The following is a 20827-nucleotide window of genomic DNA, read 5'->3' on the forward strand; positions in this document are numbered from 1 at the left end:
CCCCACTGTCACCACCGATTCCTGTTAGAGGGCCACTGCCACCACAGGGTAGTACATACACCTTCTACGTACATCGTGTCCATTAACCATGTAAGTGCCTGTGGAGACATTTCTAATTTCATGGACTAAACAGCTTCTATGCATATGTAAACTATATAAATAACCTAAATATATATATATTGTGCTGCATACTTACATACATTCTCCTCTCAGGGCACGGAGTTGGGCAGTGAGGGGGCGCGACTAAGTGTGTAGTTTGGGGGCGCGACAGTGTCCTGGCACCATTATGGCCCCAACTCGGCTGGAAAATGTCACAATTATCTGCACTGAAAACAATGAGTGGGGTCACAGGTCATGCTATGACATCATCACCTTGTCTGGACTCGAGAAGTGAGTGGCACCAGACAGTGGCTCCTGGAACTTTACTTACTTTTCCTGGCATCCGGGAAAGTCATCCGAAGATGTTCTGGTCTCGTATGGTGTACCGCTAGAGCAGGGGTGGGGAACCTCAGGCCCGGGGGCCGTATGCGGCCCCTGTAGCCTTTCTGAGTGGCCCTCCCACCCGCCCAGTGGCTTTGCCGGGAGTCAAGTACAGGGGAATTCTTGCAAGAGGTCGGTAGTTCTCGCGAGATTCCTCTTAATGAACAGTAGCCGGAGACTGTCAGTCCTATTCAGTGGCAGGACAATTTGTAAGAGAAATTTTTACATATGGCCCCCGAAGGATTTTTTTCCCCCATACAAACGGCCCTTTGCACAAAAAAGGTTCCCCACTAGAGACACACAAACCAATTACTGTATGCCAGGGCCCTGTTTTTGTATGGGCTTAATGGGCACTTGCCCAGGGGCCCCAGGTGTATATCATCCCAATGCTGATAGCTGAGGATCCCCTTTTTCCAGAGATACCAGAATTTAGAAAATCGGCCCTGGGGAACTGGAGATATCCAACTTCAAAGCAGCAGTACACATCCAACCTGTTAATTGCAATTCCCAGTCATATTTCTCAGGTTCTCTCTGACTTTTTCTGAGAGTATATTCCAAAAGCTGGGACTCTCCCCTTTCTGCCGAAACTAGCGGCTTGTCTCTATCATGCCCAAAACCAGAGATATCAGCCTTCCAGCAGCCGGTCCCTGCTCCAGCTCCAGCTCCAAACATCTGGTGTACAGTTTTATATTTTTGTCAATGGATTGCTCTGGCTCCTGATCTCTGATCCCCAAGTCCCCAGCACCTCCTGAAAGTTGGGACTCTAGGTTTTTATACTATGGAAGGCTAAGAAATCTATTTCCAGATAATGGCGATATCTGCAGTCAAACAAGCTGCCCTTCCACCAGAAAATGACGAATATTAAGCCCACTCCATTATCCAACCCTCCCCTGTGTATAAAACACCCCCTACCTCCCTGGAAGTCATTTACAAGGGACCCTTCATACAGCTCAGTGCCCCCTTCCACACGTTAGTGTTCACCCTCCCACCACCTGTGCAGTAAAGGAGTAATTAGCAGAAGTTACTGCTCCAGGTCCTACATGTTGAGTGAAAGATAGAGCACCCCCTGCCACCCGTGGGACATCAAAACTGCTGCTGATAGCACCCCCCACCCCTAGGAGGGGAGAATGGGTAAGGGCCCCAATGCATTGCTTTGCCCAGAGGCCCACACTGCTGTTAAGACGGCCCTGCTGTATGCAACACAATCATACTTACGTGCTTTTTGGCCTCCAAGAGCTCCTGAATGAGTGGTGTACGGGGGCAACTGTGTGTGTGGGCGTGTGTGGGCGTGTGTGTGTGTGTGTGTGTGTGTGTGTGTGTGTGTGCGCGTCTATGTATATCTTGGAGAAATGCAGTTGAAAAATGAAGGCCAAGTGTTGCACGTTGAGGTATTTTGTAGTTTTAGTATTGTATTGGCAAATTATTTTAGCCGACATGTGCCAACTGGTGGTATTTCATACTCTACCATCCACTGCGGCATGGCGTGGGTGAATATAATAGTGTGCTGAGTGAAGTGAGGCACCGTGCCCGAAGCTTAGACGCTGTCCGTGTCAACTATGTCGACATTCGGGACAAAAAAAATGGGAAAACTAATGTCGATCTTCCCATTGTCGACCTAATGCTTGTGTCAACCTAAATAGGGTAGACCCAATGTACCAGACCCCTATAAGAATGGCTTTGTAGCAGCCTGCATATTCCAGTATTAACCGGAAGTGTTTGCACATGACGTGGATAATCCTGGAGGACGTATAATAAAAAGATCGGTACCCAATTAACATATGTACGCTTGCATAGGGAAATCGCATCGCACGGGCCATTTTAGTGCCGTGCGATGCGATCTCAGTAGTTAATATGGTGTGGACGTTTGGCGGTTAGTGTAGCTGTGCTTTCAGAATAAGCGTAGGCTGCGCAAATATCTTAGTCACTCAGAACTTGCATAAGTGTTCCCGGTCCCTGTCAGATTCAGTCTGAGGTGAATAACTGACAGTGATGGCTGCATTAGGGAGAGCGACTGAGGTTACAGTGATGGCAGGTGAACCAGTCACCATGTTCACCTTGCCAAATACAGAGGAGGAGGCCTTCCTCAGCCTTGTCCAGTTTATCTATTCCTGGGCGGAGGAGATGAAGTGTGGCGTATTGTGACCGGGAACTGCACATGTCTAACAAAACCGCAGTGCAGTACAACGGCTTGATGCGGGAGGCATACACTATGGACTTGATTTCCCTGCCCCATAGGTAAATTGGTGGTCCCGGCATGGTGGTCGAAGTCGACGAAAGCTTATTCGTCAAGCGACAAAGTAATGTGGGAAGGATGCTGCCTTAGCAGTGGATCTTTGGAGGGATATGCAGGGAGACTGGTGTCTGCTTTGTCACTGCAGTGGAGAAGAGAGATGCCAGTATGTTGATGGCCACCATCAATGAATTTGTTGCTCCTGGATCGATGATCTATTCCGATTGTTGCCGGGCCTACAACACGGAGCAGTTTCAGCAGGCCGGATATGAGCACGCTCGTGTGAACCACAGATATAACTTTGTGGACCCAGAGTCAGGGGTTCACACGCAGAACATTGAGCGGCTGTGGGGGTCGTGTAAATGGCGAAACAAGTGCCAAAGAGGCACCTCCCGCAAAACTTTGAACTCGTACCTTGAAGAGTTCATGTGGAGAAAGACTCTGGCTGGTACTAATCCGTTACTGTATTATTCTTTTTTTTCTTAATTAATTCTCATTACTCTTGTAGTTTCACTTGATTTATGTTTATAAATGTAATTAATGTGTTATCTTTATTATTAATTAGTAAGTAAATTTAAAGTTAATCGTTAACACATGTCAACATTACTGTGTCAGAAGTATGGTATGGCTGGTGTGAATGTGTTCCTAAAACACCTCCACTAGCCACGCCACCCGAAGCATGGCGAGCGGCAGCGGAACGCGCCCTCCCGACCTTTTCATAGCCCCATTATCCACGTCGGTGTGGATTTGATATCATATAGTGTGGTGAGCCCGAAGCGTGGCAAGCGCAGCGAGCCCCGCGAGGGGACGCAGAATACATGTAAAGTAATCCGCGTCCGCTCGCCACACTTCGGGCTCGGTGGCTCGCTGTGCTCGTCACACTATATAAAGTCAACTCCACGCCAACGTGGATAGTGGGGTTATGAAAAGGTCTGGAGGACGCGTTCCACCGCTCTCCAAGCTTCGGGGTGGCGTGGATAGTGGGGGGGTGCCTAAAAATTGCATTGCATTGCAGTGTACCTAAGTTAATGGCATCGCATTCTATAAAATCGCATGCGATTCTGCGTGAGGTGCGATGGCATGTGATGCGATAAGCCAGAGGCGAGAGAGCAGTGAATAAATTAATTAGGAGGATCGCATCGCACGGCACTAAAACGGGTCTGCGATGCGATTTCCTAACGCAGAATAGCCCACTAAGTAAATTGCTTAGTGGGCGCCCTGGTACTACACAAGTACCAAAAGATCTAATGACAATAAAACTGAGAGACACACAGTATATACAGAGCAGCCAAACCGGTCCTCGAGATCTACCAACAGTTCATGTTTTCCAGACCATTTGTGTGTCTGTTAGGAATAAATGCAGCACATTCTTTAACATTTGACAGGTAGTAATGACTGCACCTGTGCACCAACTAGGTGGTCTGGAAAACGTGAACCTTTGGTAGATCTTGGGGACAGGTTTGGTAATAAACTGGGTGCATGCAGATAGTATATAGACAAGATGCTATCTGTATCTAAGCAACTGACACCTGTAGGAGTCCGGGTGGATGATGAAGAGGTTGCAATGACAATGCTACAGAATCTAGCACCTGAATAGAATTCCATCCTGTGTAACTAAGCGATCAACGGATATCATGAGGACTAAATTGCGGTGTAAGGAACACATGCAGGTTGTAACAAATGCTGTTCTACTCACATACTGTAGGACACGAACCCCAAAATGCCTAGGTACAAGTGTTTTATATGTCAGTAAGAAGGAAAGAAAACATCCGATCGCAGACTGAGGGGGGAATTTACTAAAATGGGAGTTCTGTTTCAGATGGGATGTTGCTATGAGAAACCAATCAGAAACTATCTACTATCTTCTCGAAGGTGCTAAACAAATATGTAGATTCTGATTGGTTGCCCTTAGCATCATCCCGGAACTCTCATCTTTGTAAATTTCCCCTTAAGAGATTTAAGTCTGGTTAAAGTCAACTTTAAATGTGACAGGAATGATTGCTGGTACATGGACTCAGGGAGCTACGGGTATGGATCATGAAAAGGTTGACCACTATTCGTCAACAGTAAAAAGATCTACACATCAAAAAGGTTGACATGGTCAAAAGGTCGACATTAGTTATTCACTTTTTTAGTATCTATGTCGACAAAGGTTGACATTGACACAGTTTAAGTGTAGAGCTGGGCACAAGTCATTGCAGGCGCAACATAGCCAGAAAAAGTCGCAACATAGCGACGGAAAAAGGCCTGTTGCCGACATCACACAACCTCCCCTAATACGCTCAGACACTCCCAGCATTTTCCTAAGCACGCCTGCGTTCTATGGACCATATGTATGCGCAGTCTACCGATAACTGCCCTCCGTGTGAATTATCATCCATGCGATCAGGTCTGAGGGGTAGATTTATTAAACATCGATCAGGGGAATATGCGTTATCCCCATGCGTTATGGCAGTAGATAGCGCTTCCCCTGATCTATGACACCCGCGATGCGGGTGTTAAACAGGCAGCGGTGCGGGGCAGGAGGCGTAGTGACGTTATTTTAAAAAGGAGCGCCTGCGCCTTACCTTATGTATGATCCGGCGATGTGGGGCTTCGTTCTTTATGGAGCCCCGTCCTGGATCTCCATCTTCTTCTGGCGCTGCGGGTCTTCTGCTTCATGGTCAGCGCCGCTTGCTGGTCTCCGGCGTCTTCAAATTCAAACTGCGCATGAACCAGGTACACAGCATCCCCTGCGTACATTACCCGGCGCATGCGCAGTTTTAATCTGAAGCCGCTGGAGACCAACAAGCGGCGCCTAACATGGAAGACTGCGCATGCGAGAAAAAAATCCTGGGATTGTCTTCCCTAATGAAAATCCGCCCCGCATATTTACTTACATGTGCGGCCGGGAGGTTGGGCAGTGAAGGCCATGGCAGGAGCCAGGCGGTGAAGGCAGGAACCTGGACGGCTTGGTGGGAGGGCGGAATGCGGTTACCTAACGGGCGGTCAATGCAGCCGGTGGAAGGGCTGTGCGACACAGAATGAGGCATGCTGCGCAGCATGACCTCTGACCTTGTCATGCTGCGCAGAGCCGCACTGCCACTGGGGACGGGAGAAGGAAGTCGGGTAACGTCTGAGCATTCACTTTCTTATCTGGTATCACCATAGATGTCTGAAATAGACCCTATATGAGACAAAGAAACCTTTATATGTGGGGGTTAAAACTCCTTTATGTAAGCAAATGTGTAAGCACTATCTTCAGTTTAATGCACGAGGTGTTCCTGTAACAAGCAATAGGATCTCACGATATAAGAAAGAAGACCCCATAAGATTCCTGATATTCACTTTCATTTTTTATGTATCCGTGGGAAACCGAAAAATGGGACCGAGCAATTGAAACCAGAAGACAGAGGAGCGCCATATGTGAGATGGTTTTGAAAAACACCATATTGCATTTTATTTCGCCCATGGTATAGCATCGATCAACTATATTTAGTTTTTTTTCCTGTTTGGTTACACAGGGTGATAACTCCTGGTTGTTGGTTGGCTGCAATCTGATTTTCGCAACAGAAATCATTCCGACTTCTTGTGCAATTTTTACACCTATTTTGACAAATTCACTTGCCACTCATAGGGTTAAAAAAAAAAACTACAGCTGTAGCCAAGCTCTCATCGCGGGTGCCACTCCTTTGCTGCAATGCCCCTGCGCACCAGCATGTGCGTACATCTTAGTCGCAATTATTAAGACTGCATTGTACAGAAACAAACGCAGCCTGCCGTACTGCGTCGTGGGTGTGACTTGACGCGCCCGTGTGTCCCCATCGGAGCACCGGAAGTCCATCCAACAGAAAACACATCTTCTTACATTAACAAACTTATGTAAAACTCTCCATACCTTGATAGCATGTTGGATATTTGACGCTGGGGGCTATGGGGTAACCAACACTATTGCAAGAGATCCCGCCGCGGTAAAGCACAGCTGGTGGCGCGTTGATCCGGGCGGGGCTAAAACATTCGCAGACAAGTGTCTCAGCATCTCAAATACAAACGCCAGGTGTTCTAACCCATTGTCAATAACATTACATGGCAATGCTGCCCCCAAGTGGTGATAATAAATATAGCACTAATCTACATATGAATATGAATTTGTATGCATTAACTGGGAGGTTACCACCTATTACACCCACTCTCCTATCAAGGGGAATACAATGGCTTGTAAATCACACAGAAGCCTCATTGCGGGATAGGAGATTGCCATATGCTGCCCATAGAGTTAATTATCCAGGCCTCGTATAGAGAGGCACCTCCCGGGACTCTGATCTAAATGAAAATTGTTGCGTCGACCAACGTCATGTCATCATAATCCGGCACCCTGGGTTCCTGTTCTGCCGGATCATCAGTGGTGCACCTGTTATATGTCTCCCCTCACAGTGCGACTCCCCCTCTCACCCCCAGCAGTCCGTCTAGCCCCCCCCCCCCCATAGCACGACTCACTCCCTCCCCCCCCCCCCCCCCTACTGTCCCTCTAACCCCTTCCCGAATACTAACTTCCCCCGGCACCTGATGCATTCAGATTAAAAAAAGTTCCGGACCATCAGGTACCGGAAAAGCTGTGTTGTACCTGTATATAGATAGATAAGGGGGTATTCGATCCAGGATCCCGACAGTGGAAATCCTAGTCTGTTTTGTCCAATCCGACAGGAACTCGACAGTCGGAAATTCAATGTTCCAACTGTAGAGTGTCGGAAAGTGTGTGGATCGGCGAAAATGATTGTCGAATTTCCAACAAAACAGATCCGACCTTAAAAAAAGTTGGATCATTACTGCCTCGGTAATGGCAGTAATGGTAATGGCACTGAATAGGCGAGTGTTGCTATTTCCGCTGGCACATAAAACTCCCCCATAATATAATTATTGTGGTTTGAGATTATTGGGGGGGAATTCAATCTCGGCCAGGTGAAAAATCTGCAATAATTTTTTAGTCCATTTTCGACCCGAGCAGTTTCATTTTTTTTTCTTTGCAAATCTGGAAGGGTGAAAACAACTGCGATTTAGCAGCAATTTTGCCAATTCACGTGGTTTTCGACAATGCTGGATTTTTGTCCAGGCGAAAAATCAGAACTGGGATTGGATAGGTTAAATTTGCCCAAAGAACAGGTGAACCCCCACCCCCCCCGACTGGGTACATGAGGATAGTATTCCAGCTCATAGCTGTGTCCCTACTGGACATTATCCACACAGATCGCCTGCTCCTTACTCTAACACCAGCCACACCGTACCACCCAACCAGCAAAGGAGCGTGGAAAAAAACAAGTCACCCTTACAACCTGCTGGGGCCTTTGTCAAAGCGATCCGGTGCCCGTTATAATCAGACAGTACACAGCGGAGTGAAATAAAAAGTATAATTTATATGTACATCAGGAGGCGAGAGCAGACCATGAGGAGAACAGCACCACATGAGGCATTGCAGGCCAAGCAGCGGCATACAGAAAAGCGACGCGTGTACGTTTATATATATATACATGGTTTACATCAGCGGGATCGGAGTACACCGGAGGAGGGCAACTGGCAAGAGATCACAGGGACAGAGAGGCTGGCAAGAGGTCTAGTGCCACCTGGTGGTGCCAGGGTGTGAACCTGGAATGGGCAAGACTATTTCCGCGTCACCCCAGGGACAGATTCACTGCGTCCGTTTGTCTGTCATTGTCCCCACCCCACCCCCTTGGAGGACATTTGGTTAGACAAAATGATTCCAGTCTACTCTCTTCACTGGTGGAACAGAGGTCTCCTGCCCACAACCACCGTGCAGGAAAGACCAAGTCATGGTAGGTTTCATCCGGTGGCAGGCCAAAGGAGTGCCCTTGGGCCGGTCTCCCCCATCACTGCTCCCCCTCAGAGCTGCACAAGTCTTTCCCGTTCTGCAGCAAACGTTGTGTGCGCGGGGGTGGTGGGGTGCGGGAGGGCTTGGGGGGGGGGGGGCTTGCAAGCTTCAGTCATCGATACAAATCACCTCTCCGGCCCTTCCATCTTTCCTGTCCAGCATATCCAGCTCTCTCTCTTTCTTCACCAGGATCGGGGGGCCGTTCGAAGCTGGAAAAATTGGAAACAGTTGGAAATTTTTTTTTGGTTGGCGACCATTTTATTAAAGCGGGCCAGCGTACAGGCAGCCATGTTGTCAGCTGATGGGGATGTCGGCGAGCTTGCGGATTATCACTGGACTTTTGACAGGCATATATCACGGTCGGATGTGGGCTACAGTCATTTATTACAGAGCAAAGGGGCGCGAATTCTAGATTACATTAGCGTTGTAATCCTGGTCACATGACCACAGTGGGAGTGGCTATGCAAATACCAGGCGGTAAAGAGCGAGAGAGAGGGGAGAACAAAGAGCGAGAGAGAAGAGCCAGAGAGGGGAGAACAAAGAGCGAGAGAGGGGGGAGAACAAAGAGCGAGAGAGAGAAGGGAGAACAAAGAGACAGAAGGGAAGAACAAAGAGCGAGAGAGAGAGGGGAGAACAAAGAGCGAGAGAGAGAGGGGAGAACAAAGAGCGAGAGAGAGGGGAGAACAAAGAGCGAGAGAGAGAGGGGAGAACAAAGAGCGAGAGAGAGAGGGGAGAACAAAGAGCGAGAGAGAGGGGAGAACAAAGAGCGAGAGAGGGGGGAGAACAAAGAGCGAGAGAGAGAGGGGAGAACAAAGAGCGAGAGAGGGGGGAGAACAAAGAGCGAGAGAGAGGGGAGAGAACAAAGAGCGAGAGAGAGAGGGGAGAGAACAAAGAGCGAGAGAGAGAGGAGAGAACAAAGAGCGAGAGAGAGAGGGGAGAACAAAGAGCGAGAGAGAGAGGGGAGAACAAAGAGCGAGAGAGAGAGGGGAGAACAAAGAGCGAGAGAGAGAGGGGAGAACAAAGAGCGAGAGAGAGAGGGGAGAACAAAGAGCGAAAGAGAGAGGGGAGAACAAAGAGCGAAAGAGAGAGGGGAGAACAAAGAGCGAGAGAGGGGAGAACAAAGAGCGAGAGAGGGGAGAACAAAGAGCGAGAGAGGGGAGAACAAAGAGCGAGAGAGAGGGGAGAACAAAAAGCGAGAGAGAGGGGAAGAACAAAAAGCGAAAGAGAGGGGAGAACAAAGAGTGAGAGAGGGGAGAACAAAGAGCGAGAGAGGGGAGAACAAAGAGCGAGAGAGAGGGGAGAACAAAAAGCGAGAGAGAGGGGAGAACAAAAAGCGAGAGAGAGGGGAGAACAAAGAGCGAGAGAGAGGGGGAGAACAAAGAGCGAAAGAGAGGGGAGAACAAAGAGTGAGAGAGGGGAGAACAAAGAGCGAGAGAGGGGAGAACAAAGAGCGAGAGAGAGGGGAGAACAAAGAGCGAGAGAGGGGAGAACAAAGAGCGAGAGAGGGGAGAACAAAGAGCGAGAGAGGGGGGAGAACAAAGAGCGAGAGAGGGGAGAACAAAGAGCGAGAGAGAGAGGGGAGAACAAAGAGCGAGAGAGGGGGGGAGAACAAAGTGAGAGAGAGGGGAGAACAAAGAGCGAGAGAGGGGAGAACAAAGAGCGTTCACTCTCTTACCTGACAAGAACGACCCCAGGGGCATCTGATTATAATTGGTCCCGGTATGAGGTGCCGTGGGTGGGTTGCTGGGGTAATGCCCCCCGAACAGAGGAGGGGTGGTGTAAGGACCAGGGGGGAACACCTGTGAGGGCAGAGAGAATGAAATCGGACTGTGCCACGTGCACATGAATCACATGCCCCCTACAGTAACAGTCATGTAACAGAAGCTAGAACCAGGGGGCACAACAGGAACTACAAGTCTCAGCATCTCCCAGGTAGGGCTAATCCCTACGAATGTGGTGTAGGTGATCTACAGTAACTAGACATTATGTCGGCACAATTTGGTCGACGTGCATTCAGTCGACAGTTAATAGGTAGACAATGTGTAAGGTCGACAGGTTGCCGGTCAAAAGGTCAACACATAAATCGTAGAACACATTTTTGTAAGAAGTCTTTCGGGTGCCATTTTTCATCATCGGCGACTACAATCCGGATAACCACGTATCCTGGCCACGCATCGGGCACGGCATCCAGCACAGCTGCCACGGATCTCACTAGATGTTACTGTTACCCATCGTAGGCCACGTAGTAGGTACTTAAAGAAAAATTTTAAAAATACTGGGGGGAACCCAACCCCCCCCCCAAAAAAAATGTTGACATTGTCACGTTACCTGTTGACCTTTTGACCATACGGTGCCAACCTATCGACAGTATCAAATTATACATTTTAAGCCATCCCACCCAATTTGCAGTTCTTCACATGCACCCCCCCCCACCCCATGCAGGTATTTTTAATGTGCCATGAGCCCACCCCATCCATACCCCCACCCCCTCTCCTCCCCGCTTGGTCTCTCACCGGAGGCGCTGTGCTCTCGCTCCCTTTGCTTGCGAGCCGGCTCAGGATGCTGCGCTCGGACATCTGCAGTCTGGCAGCGATGGGCGGGATGCGTGCGAGGGAAGCAGGGAGGCGCGTCACATCTGCCTTCATATCGCTCAGCAGCTCCTCCAGCTGGTTCAGCACTGAATAGAGGGAGAGCTCAGACAGGTGGACCTCTGACACACTAAGACCCACTCCATGGGCCAAACAACTCTGTGCGCGTTTCCCGATGAGCCCAACCCCACTACGCTGGCGGCCTCAGAACAAGAACCGCTTCAGCAATGACCCTGATCTCCTTATCAGCCCAACGTCAGAGCAGATGTCAATAATATTGTTGGCCATGAAGCTCCCCTAGATGTCTGCACTTCACCTGACCTGTAGCTGGTAACGAGGTCACTGTATAAGGAATCAAGGGGCAGATGTATCAAACCTGGCGAAATGATAAAGTTGTTATAAAGAGGTGATGAAGTGGAAGGTGATATCTCACCAGCCAATCAACTTTTAACTGTCATTTTTCAAACACAGCTGATTGGCTGGTGCGTTTTCACCGAAGAGGGGGAAATTTACTAAGAATACAAATACGACGGAGTAGTATTCATATTCCTAATATGAATGCATTTTTTTCTGAAATACGATTCATAAATAGGGCAGATTTACTAATCTGCCCTATTTACGAATTCCTATTTGGCCGGTGGTGTAGCCAGTCGTATTCTGCCGTATCCATATTTAGGAGCCGTATAAACGTTGACTAAATACAAATACTGATCAGGCTGCAGTGCAAAAAAAAAAAAAAAAGAAACAATAAATAAATAATTTAAAAAATCATCGTGGTAGATAGTAGATGCCGGAGGACCCTGGTGATCTACTATAAAGTTAGGTAAGTATGTATGAAAGGGCTCCAAATGTAATAAAGTTTTATTCTTCTGGTGCCAGTGTGCATTTATTTAACTATTGTTTCTGCTGTGGAACGAGGAGTCCCAGCAAGCCCAGTATGCGAACCAGGCTTGCTGGGACTTTTAGTTCCACAGCATAACCCAATAGTTTATTTCTTTTTTTACACATTTAATCAGCCCAGTGGACACCGCGTCAGCCCAGACAGGGTTATGCCTGGAGGGGGGAACCCCTTCATTGGGGGGAGGTCCCCACTCCCCCAGGTATGAGCCTGCCCGGGCGGACTGGTCAGAAGGGGTTAATGGTTTGGCCGTGGGACCTTATATAATAAGTGTCCCCTGACTGTGGCATTACCCTGCTGGCTTACTAAATACGGGGACCCCTACTCGTTCTGTCTCCTATATTTGGAGAACCAGGACTGGGCCTTGGGCCTGGTTTTAAAAAAATACAGGGAACCCCAAGCACTTTTGTTCCCTGATGCTGAGATTCATCACCGAGAAGAAATATAAATTGAAATGTTTATATAATCTGTTAATTCATAATTTATTTTCTAACACACCTCACTGGGCTGGACTGGTCGAGAGATGGCACGCAGATTTACCGCATATTTCTAAATTAGACCAGATTATTCATTAACAATTGTCCTCAATGAAAGCTTTGAAATCTGCATACCTACAGGAGGTTTTCGTCCGAACTATACACAGAGCTTACATCACGCTTTACCAACGAAGGCATATGACCGCTGATGAGCTGGGTCACTGTTGCAAATGCGGCTCCTTCAAGGCTGATTTCGCTCACTGCATGTGGGACGGTTTCAAAATTAAAAGATTTTGGTGCAAAGTCTTGGCCTTTATCAACACAATGTTTTTAGTGAAATGGCCAATGTCCCCCTCAGCTTGTATGGGCTTATCGTTTCATGAGTGGCAGATAGAAGAGATTGACACCAACGCTATTCCTCTCCTTATAACTACAGTCACAACAGCCCGCAAATGTATTTTAATTTTCTGGACAAAAAAAAGCCGCCCCGAACTTAGCTCATGTTCAACAGAAACTCCTGCAATTTATGTACTTCGAAAGAAAATATGCTCGACTGGACCAACAAAACGGACTCCGCAGATTTAATTCAAAATGGCTATTTTTTATCAACACCTTGGAGGACAAAATTAGGCAAAATGTTATCTTAGAACTGGATGACTCTTGAGTATCTCAGCTAGCCAACTGATCAGGATGACTCGGCCCAAACTTTCAGAATTTTCTAAAATGCTGAAACTTTGATTAAGTGCTTATTCTTATGTCTTTGATATTGACAGTGTCAAGGTAATACAGCATGTCTACAGGATCTTACTTCTGGGCTGGAACAACTTGTACCTCCTAGATCCCCCCCCTTCTGTCTACGTGTTTATGTTTAGGTTTATGTTTAGATATAGACTATTAAGATAAAGTAATACTGTCCTGTTTGTAGGGTGCGCTGATCTGATGTTATTAATGCCCCTTTGAACGACTAGCTTAATGATGTCGAGTCATGTAGAGAAAATAATTCTTTCTTCTTAGATGCTTGTGGCATATATAACAGATCTCCCACAGATGATTATATTAATATTAAGACTCGTTTTAGATTATACTCTTTCTTTAATTACTTCTTTATTTTTTTTTAAAAGGACATAAAGGGGGTATTTTTTGGGGCACCACTTTTGGCAGAGGACCTAACCATGTCCATGCTCTAAAAACTATTTGATTCTCACCCCTTCACCTCTTCGATCTGTCGGAGGTAACCCACTCCGGTTGCATCCCGGTGGCCTAGCTTTCCCGAAAGGTTCTTCAGAATGTTCCACCTAGCCAGAAACCCAGAGGCGTTCCTAGATTCCAAAATCACCTCCCGGCAAAAAATTAAGAATGATGATAAACCGAAACGCGTTTCGTGGAGAGACTCCGCTAAATATTCTCCTTTGACAACGCTGTTGTTTGGGGTTAATATTATGGACATCTACCGACACAGGGCTGATAAGACAAGGAGGACAGTGTACCCAATGTAGTCCTTCTTGAACACACAGTATGGGCCTATGGGAAACGTGATGTCTCCATGTCTACAGCAGAAACCTAACCACTCCTCCTCTCCCTTTCCTCCTCTTCTGTCCTTCACCCTCCATCCAACTTACCTTTATGTAAAACAGCATTGGCCGGCTTGTTCCCCGCCAGGGACTCCTTGGATAAGTGTTGGTGGCTTTCAGCCAGACATTCAACCTCTGAGAAGCGGGCATTGAGGGCCATGGCTGGGTGAGAGGGGTCCTGGGTCATATTCAGATAGGCAGCGCGGCGCAGCTGCTCCTCGATAACCAGGGCCTGTTCCAACAGCTGAGAGTGCAGAAGAGAAATACCATGGAACGTGGAGAAACAAGACACAACAGGAGACAGCAGCAATGCAGCATATATATATATATGTATATATATATATATATATATATATATATGTGTGTGTGAACATACAGCGATGCGTTTCACATATACAAAATGTGTGGTTGCTGGGTGGAGAGAATGGTGGGTGTCCCAGGGGGAGGGCCCCTATGAAGAGGCTAGTATGGGATAGGAGGGGATTTCATTCAGGAGTCATCACATCTGATTGTGATAGAAGAGCAGCTCGGGTGTGGGGTTCTCTGCTGTAAGAGCAGCTAGGGTGTGGGGTTCTCTGCTGTAAGAGCAGTTAGGGTGTGGGGTTCTCTGCTGTAAGAGCACTTAGGGTGTGGGGTTCTCTGCTGTAAGAGCAGTTAGGGTGTGGGGTTCTCTGCTGTAAGAGCAGCTAGGGTGTGGGGTTCTCTGCTGTAAGAGCAGCTAGGGTGTGGGGTTCTCTGCTGTAAGAGCAGCTAGGGTGTGGGGTTCTCTGCTGTAAGAGCAGCTAGGGTGTGGGGTTCTCTGCTGTAAGAGCAGCTAGGGTGTGGGGTTCTCTGCTGTAAGAGCAGTTAGGGTGTAGGGTTCTCTGCTGTAAGAGCAGCTAGGGTGTGGGGTTCTCTGCTGTAAGAGCAGCTAGGGTGTGGGGGTCTCTGCTGTAAGAGCAGCTAGGGTGTGGGGTTCTCTGCTGTAAGAGCAGCTAGGGTGTGGGGTTCTCTGCTGTAAGTGCAGTTAGGGTGTTGGGGTCTCTGCTGTAAGTGCAGTTAGGGTGTGGGGGTCTCTGCTGTAAGTGCAGTTAGGGTGTGGGGTTCTCTGCTGTAAGAGCAGTTAGGGTGTGGGGTTCTCTGCTGTAAGAGCAGTTAGGGTGTGGGGTTCTCTGCTGTAAGAGCAGCTAGGGTGTGGGGTTCTCTGCTGTAAGAGCAGCTAGGGTGCGGGGTTCTCTGCTGTAAGAGCAGCTAGGGTGCGGGGTTCTCTGCTGTAAGAGCAGCTAGGGTGTGGGGTTCTCTGCTGTAAGAGCAGTTATGGTGTGGGGTTCTCTGCTGTAAGAGCAGTTAGGGTGTGGGGATCTCTGCTGTAAGAGCAGTTAGGGTGTGGGGTTCTCTGCTGTAAGAGCAGTTAGGGTGTGGGGTTCTCCGCTGTAAGAGCAGCTAGGGTGGTGGGGTCTCTGCTGTAAGAGCAGTTAGGGTGGTGGGGTCTCTGCTGTAAGAGCAGTTATGGTGTGGGGTTCTCTGCTGTAAGAGCAGTTAGGGTGTGGGGTTCTCTGCTGTAAGAGCAGCTAGGGTGTGGGGTTCTCTGCTGTAAGAGCAGCTAGGGTGCGGGGTTCTCTGCTGTAAGAGCAGCTAGGGTGCGGGGTTCTCTGCTGTAAGAGCAGCTAGGGTGTGGGGTTCTCTGCTGTAAGAGCAGTTATGGTGTGGGGTTCTCTGCTGTAAGAGCAGTTAGGGTGTGGGGATCTCTGCTGTAAGAGCAGTTAGGGTGTGGGGTTCTCTGCTGTAAGAGCAGTTAGGGTGTGGGGTTCTCCGCTGTAAGAGCAGCTAGGGTGGTGGGGTCTCTGCTGTAAGAGCAGTTAGGGTGGTGGGGTCTCTGCTGTAAGAGCAGTTATGGTGTGGGGTTCTCTGCTGTAAGAGCAGTTAGGGTGTGGGGTTCTCTGCTGTAAGAGCAGTTAGGGTGTGGGGTTCTCTGCTGTAAGAGCAGTTAGGGTGTGGGGTTCTCTGCTCATTACATTTACATACAGGCAATCAGTGAGAAGGGGGGGGGGGGGGAATTCACAATTTAATAGAGGTAAAAAATAAAACCCAAAGTGTGAGAATAAAGTGTATAACGGTCTAGACAGGCATCTAGATGGAAGGAGACTACAGAGGTGGGCAATGTCAAACTATAAGCTGGCGGAGGTTCCGCACCTTGAACCGTCTTGCTAGGAACTTGTTCTTCATCTCCAGGAAGTTCCCTTTGTTGGTCTCGGATTTAAAGGGCTCATTAATGATCGAAAACGGAGGGTCATTCTGGAGATCTTGCCACCGCGCATAACCGTGTCTACAAAAGGGCTAAGGAGAGAATGCAAATCTTTCTACAGCAAAACCCAACCAAGACATTGAGAAAGTTCCACCTACGTACATCATATACATGATATATATATCACACAGGTTTGTGTGCTGTACAGCTACATTTCACCTATTTTGTCTTCCTCTGTGTAACCAGATTTGCACTGGCTAGCTGTGTGATAATACTGATGACGGAAGCGGTCAGGGTGAGGCTGGCAACAGGAGGGAACCTTTTGCTTCTGCCAGACTAACCTTATTACAGATGCCTCGTTGCTGGTTGGAGGGAGAAGATTGGCGTAGCGGACAGGACGCTGGGTAAGTCAGACAGACTCTTTCTATTTATCCGTACATACAATAAGACTAACAAAGTCTATATAACAAGCAAGGATACACCACAACTCCAGCCAGCAGCCAGTAATCGTGCCGGCGGTGCCAGATCTCGTTCAGCCTGCCGGAGCAGATGGCTGCCCGCTCCTCATTCTGCCACAAGGTGTGAAGTTCTGAAGGCAATAAAAGGGCACATGTTTAGCAGCCCACGTCCCTGGATCCCATCCTTTCATACCTGCCTGCACATAATACACTCTTACCTGTGAAACCCCCATCGGCAATATTAAACATGAACCGAGGCCGCTCCGCCCGGATCTCCTCCTTCCTCGTGTTGCTGTTCCTCAGCTCTTCCCGCTGTTGGTTGTTGGGCTTCGCGTCTTTTGGTGCCTCCCTCTCACATCTCACCTCCTCCGGCCCTAAGAGGCAGGAACGCATCGTATGGGACAACCAGTAACCCGAGCTAGACATGTTCTTTTTTTGACCAAGAATGGGACAAGCAATTCATGAGCAGGGAACCTGTGGGGCACACTTACCCCGTGGCGTCTCTGCCTGCCCCGTGCCCGGTTGGTCTTCTGCGGCGGTCAACTCCTTCTCAGTGGCCCCATCCTGTGGTTTGTCAGCCTGAGGAGCTGTAGGACAACAACGTAGATCAAACACCATGCCATACAAGGACAGTACACTGGAGCGGGGGAGATAACTATGGTCAGACTGACGCTATGGCTGGCGTTGTGTGTACGCACCGTTCCTCTCTGCCGGGACTGGGGTTTGCTTCCCCACCTCCGGTTTCCCTGGGTGCAAATCTGGTGGGTCTACCGGGTGTTTCTCATCGCTCTTCTCTGCAGCAGAGTTGGAAGATGGGCTGGCGGCATCCTGGGGACTCGGGGTCTAGAGGAGAGATGGAAGAATATGTAAGATTGAAGTCACGCTAGTTCCTAGTGATCCAGCGGGTGCAGCAGATAGAGACAGAAGCATCAAGGGAAATATAGGAGGGGATGCCCTGTATAACTATGATATCCAGGCATAGCCTTACCCTCACAGTTGCTGTGTTTTCCCCCTCCTTCTCTTTTCCTTTCACCTCTTTCTCCCTCTCTTCCTTGCCCTCCGTCTCCTCGACTCTATCAACAGGCGTCCCCCCATTTTCTGCCCGCTCACTTGGGGCTGGAGTAGCTAGAAGAAAAAAACACGAAGTATGAGAGACATGCATATTTATTTTATACATCCCCCCACAGCGATCCACCTGTAATACACACATGCATTAACACACTCACATCCCCCCACAGCGATCCACCTGTAATACACACATGCATTAACACACTCACATCCCCCCACAGCGATCCACCTGTAATACACACATGCATTAACACACTCACATCCCCCCACAGCGATCCACCTGTAATACACACATGCATTAACACACTCACATCCCCCCACAGCGATCCACCTGTAATACACACATGCATTAACACACTCACATCCCCCCACAGCGATCCACCTGTAATACACACATGCATTAACACACTCACATCCCCCCACAGCGATCCACCTGTAATACACACATGCATTAACACACTCACATCCCCCCACAGCGATCCACCTGTAATACACACATGCATTAACACACTCACATCCCCCACAGCGATCCACCTGTAATACACACATACATTAACACACTCACATCCCCCCACAGCGATCCACCTGTAATACACACATGCATTAACACACTCACATCCCCCCACAGCGATCCACCTGTAATACACACATGCATTAACACACTCACATCCTCCTACAGCGATCCACCTGTAATACACACATGCATTAACACACTCACATCCCCCCACAGCGATCCACCTGTAATACACAAATGCATTAACACACTCACATCGCCCACAGTGATCCACCTGTAATACACACATGCATTAACACACTCACATCCTCCCACAGCGATCCACCGGGAATACACACATGCATTAACACACTCACATCCCCCCACAGCGATCCACTTGTAATACACACATTCATTAACACACTTACATCCTCCCACAGCGATCCACCTGTAATACACACATGCATTAACACACTCACATCCCCCCACAGCGATCCACCTGTAATACACACATTCATTAACACACTCACGACCCCCCCACAGCGATCCACCTGTAATACACACATGCATTAACACACTCACATCCCCCCACAGCGATCCACCGGGAATACACACATGCATTAACACACTCACATCCCCCCACAGCGATCCACCTGTAATACACACATGCATTAACACACTCACATCCCCCCACAGCGATCCACCTGTAATCCACACATGCATTAACACACTCACATCCTCCCACAGCGATCCACCGGGAATACACACATGCATTAACACACTCACATCCCCTCACAGCGATCCACCTGTAATACACACATGCATTAACACACTCCCATCCCCCACAGCGATCAACCTGTAATACACACATGCATTAACACACTCACATCCTCCTACAGCGATCCACCTGTAATACACACATGCATTAACACACTCACATCCCCCCACAGCGATCCACCTGTAATACACAAATGCATTAACACACTCACATCGCCCACAGCGATCCACCTGTAATACACACATGCATTAACACACTCACATCCTCCCACAGCGATCCACCTGTAATACACACATTCATTAACACACTCACATCCCCCCACAGCGATCCACCTGTAATACACACATTCATTAACACACTCACATCCCCCACAGCGATCCACCTGTAATACACACATGCATTAACACACTCCCATCCCCCCACAGCGATCCACCGGGAATACACACCTGCATTAACACACTCACATCCCCCCACAGCGATCCACCTGTAATACACACATGCATTAACACACTCACATCCCCCCACAGCGATCCACCTGTAATACACACATGCATTAACACACTCACATACCCCACAGCAATCCACCTGCAATACACACATGCATTAACACACTCACATCCCCCCACAGCGATCCACCTGCAATACACACATGCATTAACACACTCACATCCTCCCACAGTGATCCACATGTAATACACACATGCATTAACACACTCACATCCCCCCACAGCGATCCACACACATGCATTAACACACTCACATCCCCCCACAGCGATCCACCTGTAATCCACACATGCATTAACACACTCACATCCTCCCACAGCGATCCACCGGGAATACACACATGCATTAACACACTCACATCCCCTCACAGCGATCCACCTGTAATACACACATGCATTAACACACTCCCATCCCCCACAGCGATCCACCTGTAATACACACATGCATTAACACACTCACATCCCCCCACAGCGATCCACCTGTAATACACAAATGCATTAACACACTCACATCGCCCACAGTGATCCACCTGTAATACACACATGCATTAACACACTCACATCCTCCCACAGCGATCCACCGGGAATACACACATGCATTAACACACTCACATCCCCCCACAGCGATCCACCTGTAATACACACATTCATTAACACACTCACATCCCCCACAGCGATCCACCTGTAATACACACATGCATTAACACACTCCCATCCCCCCACAGCGATCCACCGGGAATACACACCTGCATTAACACACTCACATCCCCACACAGCGATCCACCTGTAATACACACATGCATTAACACACTCACATACCCCACAGCAATCCACCTGCAATACACACATGCATTAACACACTCACATCCCCCCACAGCGATCCACCTGCAATACACACATGCATTAACACACTCACATCCTCCCACAGCGATCCACATGTAATACACACATGCATTAACACACTCACATCCTCCCACAGCGATCCACCTGGAATACACACATGCATTAACACACTCACATCCCCTCACAGCGATCCACCTGTAATACACACATGCTTTAACACACTCACATCCCCCCACAGCGATCCACCTGTAATACACACATGCATTAACACACTCACATCCCCCACAGCGATCCGCCTGTAATACACACATGCATTAACACACTCACATCCCCCACAGCGATCCGCCTGCCCAT

General features: G+C 48.6%; 1 protein-coding gene across 1 annotated transcript in view; it reads right to left on the minus strand.

Moving 5' to 3' along the window:
• Positions 1–8080: 8080 nt before the first annotated feature.
• Positions 8081–20827, minus strand: part of CHD3 (chromodomain helicase DNA binding protein 3) — a 53610-nt gene continuing 40863 nt past the window's right edge. The window contains 10 exon segments of the mRNA XM_083185658.1: positions 8081–8782; positions 10249–10372; positions 11087–11250; positions 14155–14350; positions 16279–16411; positions 16811–16919; positions 17007–17162; positions 17280–17375; positions 17487–17631; positions 17777–17913. Coding sequence (XP_083041784.1) covers positions 8682–8782; positions 10249–10372; positions 11087–11250; positions 14155–14350; positions 16279–16411; positions 16811–16919; positions 17007–17162; positions 17280–17375; positions 17487–17631; positions 17777–17913 — 1361 coding nt within the window. The 3' untranslated portion in view covers positions 8081–8681.

The sequence above is a fragment of the Crinia signifera genome, chromosome 4 (assembly GCF_055691185.1).
Source record: "Crinia signifera chromosome 4, ASM5569118v1, whole genome shotgun sequence".
NCBI lineage: Eukaryota > Metazoa > Chordata > Amphibia > Anura > Myobatrachidae > Crinia > Crinia signifera.